An 8,384-nucleotide genomic window follows, 5' to 3' on the forward strand; every position below is an offset into this window, starting at 1 on the left:
TAAAAATGAAAAATTCATAAGACATTATTTTTTCTTATAGAAAAGAGGGTAAAAATGAGACCCATGGCAAAGAGCCATCCCTGATAATTTTGTTCCATTCAAACATTCATGAACATTTATTTTAAACACAAATGATAAATCTTTTATTTAAATAACGCTAAGGCATTACCCACAGGCTAAAACTTACCCAGTAATTCCTTAGCCCTGCTATTTAAACATCAATTCCATAAACATGGAAAACTGTGGCAATTGCAGGCTGTTAACAGTTTCTAATGTTCCCATTATGACCTATCTATATTATGTTAACATAAGAATGCTGCTCATGTTATAGTCAAGTTCAGAGAAGGTGATTTCACCATTTTCAAGTTACCATCAAAAGAGTGTGAAAAAGGAAGATGACACACATGGGTGGGTGATGTGAAAATCCAAAGCCCCCATTCTGGGGGTCTGTGTGACCCACTCCCATTCCCTCTAAAGCTACAAATCCATATTGGCATGAATCTGCTTTGTTTATTCCCAGCAGGCTCTGGCTCCTGTCACATAAGGCACCACTTTTCAAGGCAGTAACCATCTAGAATCAAACTCAATAGCAACCTGTATCTATGAGCTAAGTCAACAAAAGACACCGTTGGGTCACAACAATTACACAGGTTCCCCTAAAAAAAAATAATTTCTGCTACCTAGAAACAGAAACAAAAGGTTTAGGTGCACTTGCTTTGTGCAATGGCTATTTTATATGTTTATTACTTGGTTTCAGTGCCTATATAATATGAAGGCAAAATAAATCTGTCAAACTGTCCTCTCCTGAGTTCAGATAAAATTCCTGGCACTTCAATACAGGTTATTATCTCACGTGTCAGACCTAAGTCCAAAGGAATACTAGAAAGACATTTAATTTCCTTTCCTTGTACTTCAACGTTCACTACTCAATTCAGAGAAGTTGAGTACACAGCTAGGAACCATTTTTATGCAGGCATCCATCTAAGCCCATCTTTTTTTTCTCAAACAACAAAAAGATTGAGGACAATTATATAATCCATTCCGAGGCCTTCTATGGATATCAGGACCTGGGGGGACTATCTGGCCTATTTGGGTCCTTTTCTTCATCAAACCTCTATAATACATATCAAATAGGGATTGAGTTCAAAGGAATAATCAATGAAGAGAGGACTGGGCTGTAGAATGGATAAATAAGCACAAAATGGAACAGTAAGACCCAAAGATCTATCATCAGCAAAATTCCCTTTGTAACAGCCACAAAAATCATGAATTTGGGGGGAAGAAATAAAATAGCTTTGGTAGGATGCAGTGGCTGACAGGAATTCCTTATTAGAAGGTATCAAAGTTGCTAAATTGTCCTTGATTTTAGTCACTGTGTTCTTTTGGTCCCATGAAAACAATCTTGAGTGGGAAAGTGAAAGGGAAATGTTTTATACCAGATGCCTTTTGTATTCCCATTAATGGGAGTCATGCTCTATACAACTTGGTCAGACTGATTAGAGGTGATAGACTTCCAATGCTGATGAGACCCTGAGCCCTGGAGCCCATTTACGGCTTGATATTTGCTAAGCAAGATGCTGACGTGGCAGCAGACATAGCTCCAATGTCCAGCTCCCCCATAGTTATCCCTTCAATCCTTCTTGATGAGATCGGTCTGAGAGATGAGACTGTGCTGAAATTGCAAGAGCTATAACTGCCAGAGAAAATTAAATGGGGGCTTCAAGTAATGACTGAGCCAGCAGAATAAGTGGCCAAGAGGGAGACAAGAGCAGCTTGTAAAGATTTACGAAGTCAAGCAATCTCCGGGCACACACAGGCTCGGAAGCATCTGGGCAGAGCCACAAGGCAGGCAGGGCAAGGACACGCAGCACACCAAAGAAGCACTGTCCTTCACCGTCTGAGAGCAATTCTCATGCTGCAGGACCAATTGTTACCTCTGGTGCCTACAGCTCAGGTCTCCAACTACCAGACAGGGAGTAATAAACTGAGTTTGATTTTACTCACCCCAAATTCAAACAGTGAAAAAAAACTGGCCTTGAAACGGAAACTCTATTTCACAGGAGTTTACTAAACAAAATAGGAGGAGAATCTTTCCCTACTTCACAATGCTTTCTCACTGAAATAAAGACATGAATCAGAAAAAGTTACCCTAAAGGCAACCTACCACATTCCTAAGTAGCTATTTTGGAAAAGGTACCAAAATCTCCAGAGAATCCTGAGACCACTTGTACAGCTGAATTATTTTTTCAAATCAATTTATGCTCAAATATGCTAGGTCTCGGTTTCTATAAATAAAGTTGAAAAAAAGTTTATTTCAGAGGTTTTAATAGTTCTTTGTAGAGGGATAAAATTTTACTACGTACATAATTCACAAAGGCATAACAGTTTCCCAATATAAAGTTCCTTTTACCCTGCAACTTTAACCCATACTATCTGACCAAATACTGCTCATTTTCCACTATATGTCCCTTTGCTGCCAATCGAGGTAGCTGTTGCTTTAGGACAGTCTAAGGCTGTGGAAATAATCAACCTGGAGGGGAGTCTCAGAGCTGACACTTTGGAAGTCAGCAGTGGAGCCAGGGCCTTTCAAAAATTATCTGCTAAATGGCTGGTTTGAAGGAGTCATTATAGCTTTTTAAAAAAATCATCTGCCTTTCCCATGATCGTGGTAAGTAAGCCAGTAAACCTGATGCTATGCTCTTGCCATGAGCATCTATCTTCCAGGCTAAAGTAATTACAGTGTTTTCCAAGGTATTGGGGGTGAAGATCACAAAGAAGGAACCAACCAAATGACGGAATTGGCTCCCTCATAAATGACACTGCTAGTTTATAAGGGTACTTTCCAAAGGCTAAAGAATCTGAAACTAATGCCACTGTAATAAAAGGCAGCATAAATCTCAGGTCGGAAATGGAATTGCAAATAAGTATCAGTTCATAGAAAAATGTGTCTAATCCTGATGGCTGAATGAGCATCAAGAGACATGAACATAACCTGGAGGTCTACTTCCTGGCAGTGCAAACTGTAGTGGCTACACAGCTACAAACTGTACATTAAAAAATTTCATAGTTTCAGGGCTTACAAATTAGCTAGATTTAGGGGAGTGCAGGTAGTGAGGAAAGGCTGAAAGGAATAAGTAGACCAGGTAGACAAAGGAGAAGGGAAAGGAAAAGGGGATAGTTTCTTGATACCACAGTAACTCAAAGATACGTGACCAAATGACAGAAAAAAATGTAACCTGTCGAAAGCATCTGAACATCCCCTAACAAGATAACTTCTAGCTAGCAGGAATAATGCTGTAAACTAATGAGGAGGTATAAGAAATGAAATAAACTCTGAATTGTACATACTTCACAAGTGAGGGAAATACACCCTTACTGAAAGGGAAAGGGTGGCAAGGAGGAATGAGAAGGGAAGAACACAAATGTATTTTTAAGATGGAATTATAAGTTGAATATAATCAAAAGCCCAAGACACCTCACCTACAGAAGAGCCTACAGGCATGTTCCTAAAAGCAGGACTTAAAATATCATTATGTGTGAGAACTAATTCAAAGCTCAAAACAATAGCTCCTGGGGCTTAGGGGCCTAGGAGACTTGTCATTCTGGGGGCCTAGGACACTTGCTGGTTCTGGAACATGAGTTTGTTACATTTTTTTTTAAAAAAATTGATTTAAAAAAAACCAAGACAAACAAAAATCAATTTTCCTGCCAAAAAGAGTTAAATCAAGTAGTATTCTAAAGTCAATAAAATAAAAACAGAAGTGAAAGAGGCTCAGATTTGTGGATTTCTCTCTGGAAGATGCAGCCTATAGTCTGCAGCATTATTGCAATTATAACAGTTCTTACTTTGCAGGGCCAGCCTGACAGAAATACAATTAAATCAACTTTCAAAGAGAAGCTGGAACACCATGCTAGCTGTGGCCAGTTACTTTGGGAACATAAAAGTGGGATGATAGATTAACCAATGGGCATTTACTACTTTATACACTCTCCTTCCTCAGGGATCCCACAGAGACCAGAGGGAGGCCCACTCAGGCCTCTCATTTCAGTGGGAGAATTTCTGCACTCTGTTTCAAAGGGTTGGATGCAATTGCACAACATGAGTAATATGAACCAATGAGGCACCAAGCCAGTCCACATAAAAATAACTGACTACCACTTAAGTCAAGAAGTTGTGTTGTGTGAGAGTGGGGCACAAGGAATATGAGTCTTCTTCCTCAGAGGATGTTTCCTCATAGATTTCAACCTGGGCAATAATGCTCCCTAATCCATACTCTTGCTCATGGACAGAAACTTCATTTGGTGTGAGGTGGGAAGAGCCTTCCACAAAGTCAGCAAATCTGGAAAAGAGAATACTCATTAGCAATCTGCCTTCTGTCCTTTCTGGTTTTCTTTCAAAATAAGAACAAACTGAAACCTGTGATATGCTCACAGCTCAAATTATATTGAGTCTAGCCAATATCCCTGCTCTTACTCTGGCAAGTAAATAGACTAAAGCAAGAAATAAGAAGAAAAGGAAAGCTGGGAACATAGGCCAATATCCCCTGAAACTCTATCATGCTTAATAAGCACTAGTCTACCTTTTTTGTTATGGAAGTGCTAAGGTTCCTTTAGTCATCTGCAATCCTGATAAGATTAAGGAGCATTACATAGTTATTCATGTTTATGGCCCTATAAACTTTATGCCTTCAGGATTCCAAATTGAAGCTTTCATTGGTACAGTTGCTTTCAACTAAAAAGGAAAAAAAAAAAAAGAAGAAGAAAAACCCTACTAACTCAGAAGAATGCAAAACTTTCAGAGGGGAAATTTAATATGGTACTGTAGTCTTCCCATCTCAATGCCACGAACAAAGCTAGAGTAGATAGTTCCTTGAGGAAACAAGAAACAAGCTTAACGTATGTACCTTTCTCTTGACTACTCCTAGGTTAACAGATAAACAAAGGCCACAAATACAACATGATTATCTAGTAGTATGATCACTGATAGAACTCAAGGTCACAATTACCCTGACAGATACTTGGTATATCTGCCCAAGAGTTACCTTTTTGGAGACTGGATTCGAGAAATAGTCTTCCAAGCAGAGCAGTCTGGACTGTTACAAAACTCTCGGAGCTCCTCTAAAGCCTTTCGGGTTTCTACCTCTCCTTGTATTCGATATTCTTCTTCTGTCAGGAGACGAGGAGGAACAGGCTTTTCTGTTGCCTTACACATCTTTCTGTGCTCACCAAAATAACATCATGAATCATTAATCAGTAATCTGTATCTATCCCTACCTCTAGCTCCCTTCAGTGGGCCAAGCAAACAGCAGACAGCCTGAACATTAAGTGCCATTGCTCCCACCTTTCTTCCATAGACACCTGTAGTTACAATGGACTTCTGACACATTAGAGTATGAGTGACAAGAAAGAGTAGTAGATATTACTCACTAATATGAATAAATTCACTTATTTTCCAATAAACAGTAAACAAAATATTTATTTTCCAATAAACGGGAAAATGACAAGAAAATGATGGTTTATACTATCATTCTGTGGACTGTGGTCCACAGAAAGACAAATACTTCATGTTTTCACTTACAAGTGGGATCTAAACAATGTGTATACATGGACATAGACTATGGAATGATAGATAATGGAGACTTGGAAGGGTAAGAGGGGTGGGAGGGGATAGATGATGAGAAATTACTTAATGGGTACAATGTACATTGTTTGAGTGATAGGTACACTAAAAGTCCTGACTTCACCACTATATAATATATCCACGTAAAAAATCACACTTGTACCCCATAAATCTATACAAGTTAAAAAAAGAAAACATGAAACCAAAATAAAGAAATTATTTGGCCAGGCACAGTGGCTCACACCTATAATCCTAGCACTTTGTGAGGCCGAGGTGGAGGGTGGCTTGAGGCCAGGAGTTCAAGACTAGCCTGGGCAACATAGCAAGACCCCATCTCTACAAAATAAAAAAATTAGCCAGGCACATCAGCACAACCCTGTAGTCCTGGGTACTCAGGAGGCTGAGGCAGGCAGATCACTTGAGCCCAGGAGTTTGAGGTTGCAGTGAGCTACAATCATGCCACTGCACTCTAGCCTAAGCGACAGAGCGAGACACTGTAGGTAGGTAGGTAGGAAGGAAGGAAGGAGGGAAGGAAGGAAGGAGAGAGGGAGGGAGGAAGGAGAGAGGGAGGGAGGGAAGAAGGAAATTAAATTATTTGATTGGTTAAAAAAAAGATTGTGAGGCCGGGCGCAGTGGCTCACGCCTATAATCCTAGCTCTCTGGGAGGCTGAGGCGGGCGGATTGTTTGAGCTCAGGAGTTCGAAACCAGCCTGAGCAAGAGCAAGACCCCGTCTCTACTAAAAATAGAAAGAAATTAATTGGACAACTAAAAATAGATAGAAAAAATTAGCCGGGCATGGTGGCACAGGCCTATAGTCCCAGCTACTCGGGAGGCTAAGGCAGGAGGATCACTTGAGCCCAGGAGTTTGAGGTTGCTGTGAGCTAGGATGACGCCACGGCACTCTAGCCCGGGCAACACAGTGAGACTCTGTCTCAAAAAAAAAAAAAAAAAAAGATTGTGGTCCATTAAAATGGTTCCCCAAACTGAAGGCATCACTTTAACTATCCACAATAGACAACCACTGACAACCTCAGAACCTATGAACATTCCATATTCATTATGCAAGGTGATAACATGCTAGGAATTGCACCTTAAAATAAGACTAGGGCTTCCAGAGCAATCTGAGAGCCAATGTGAAATAACCCGAAACCAGGTGACTTGAGCAATGTGGTATAAAACTGATATAATTTGTACCACCTAGTGGTAACAAGAACACATGACACTTTACTGGATGTTTTTATTAAAATGACTAGAACAAAAATATAAAAATGCCTACAGAGAGTCTAAAAAAATAGACTCAGGAAGAACAAATGTAGAAGCATAATACAATAATTTTTCATAAACAGAGGCTCCTAGGTCAACAGCTCTGTATACTTTTGCTGCAACTGCATCCCACATTGTACATGTCAATACAAAGTTACATTGTCTCTCAGTCACCTGTAGGTGATGTACAGCCACTGAATAGGGTACTCCAGGTTCTTAGTACACAGAGCAATGACGATAATGGCAAGGGCAATGTGTGGTATCTGGATGCCAGAATACATGAAACACAGGCCCATCAGCTGCAAGGTCCAGGTCAGCAGGTTGATACTTCGTTCATTCTCCAAGGGCCCATACTTATAACATACCGCAAAACTCATGAATCCAACTGTGAGGACGTAGCCTATGAGAAGAGTTACCAGAAGACATTCTTAGACATCTATACCTGGTAAAAATAATTTGTGTGGAGAACAGTAGTAAATTCACTACATAGTATCTATTGAACCAGGAACTCAGATAAGATCTTTCCTCAATAATTCACACTTTTTCATTATTAGAATATATTCATTTCTTTGAGTTCCTATACTTTCTGTTGTCCCAGATTTATCTGGTTCAAACAGAGCATTAAAGCTAAAAGTTGAACAACTCTGAAACAGTCTATTCTAAAAACCCAGTATATGAAAATCCAGATTCGTCACCTCTCAAAGGATAGATTAAAGGTTACTATCTGTCTGACCAAAGGATTCTCACTTTATAGATAAAAATTAACTGCAGAGTCCTTTATTTAAGGTCCCCAAGTGTATTTAAAATATGATTATATTAATAAAATCAATTTGCAGCTTTTTCAGGAAGATGCTTATTGTATAAAGAGAGGTGCACTTACAAATACCAGTCAATTAATATCTTCTCCTTAGCAGCATCATTTTAATTTAAGAGAAGGTGGTGACTGTACAGGGGTTAGAAATAAGGGAAAAATTATGATTTTTTAAAACTTAATAAAATGACATGAACTATTATCTCCTGTAAACAGGCAACATCTTTTCACGATCAAATTAACTAAAACAGCCTAAAAACATACAAAAGGAAAGCAAAACCAACACCACTTACTTAAAAGATACTGCCAGTAACACCTCCAGATCTCTTGTAAATTTTTAAAAACTAGTTGAATGAGGTACAGAGAAAAAGACCAGCCTCCTACCAGGATGACGTAAATGGGACTTTTCTAAGACAGAGAGTAGAAGTGAAAGCAAAAAGTTACAACAAGCTTTCCATACATAAATGGAGCAAAATGGAACAAAGATTTTTTAAAAATTTCAACCTACTCAAAATGCACAAAAAACACATCTCTCAAAAAGATGTCCTTTATATTTAAAATGGTACCGTCTGCAAGATACACTGGGAAGATGAGATGCTAAATAACCTAAAAGCCTGGCTATGTAATTGAAAAACAGGAAGGAGGGACTTTAATATCCCACTGAGCACAGGATTTTTTTTTTTTTTTTT

General features: G+C 39.1%; 1 protein-coding gene across 2 annotated transcripts in view; it reads right to left on the reverse strand.

The window, feature by feature from the left end:
• Positions 1-3,783: 3,783 nt before the first annotated feature.
• The window catches only part of NEMP1 (nuclear envelope integral membrane protein 1), a 22,218-nt gene continuing 17,617 nt past the window's right edge, over positions 3,784-8,384 (reverse strand). For both annotated transcript variants that reach the window (XM_012654346.1, XM_012654354.1), the window contains 4 exons: positions 7,989-8,103; positions 7,059-7,284; positions 5,043-5,216; positions 3,784-4,340 (listed from right to left, as the gene is read on the reverse strand). In XM_012654346.1, coding sequence (XP_012509800.1) covers positions 4,160-4,340; positions 5,043-5,216; positions 7,059-7,284; positions 7,989-8,103 — 696 coding nt within the window. In that variant the 3' untranslated portion in view covers positions 3,784-4,159. The remainder of the gene's footprint in view (positions 4,341-5,042; positions 5,217-7,058; positions 7,285-7,988; positions 8,104-8,384) is intronic.

Source organism: Propithecus coquereli, unplaced genomic scaffold (genome assembly GCF_000956105.1).
Source record: "Propithecus coquereli isolate 6110/MARCELLA unplaced genomic scaffold, Pcoq_1.0 Scaffold111, whole genome shotgun sequence".
Taxonomy (NCBI): Eukaryota; Metazoa; Chordata; class Mammalia; order Primates; family Indriidae; genus Propithecus; species Propithecus coquereli.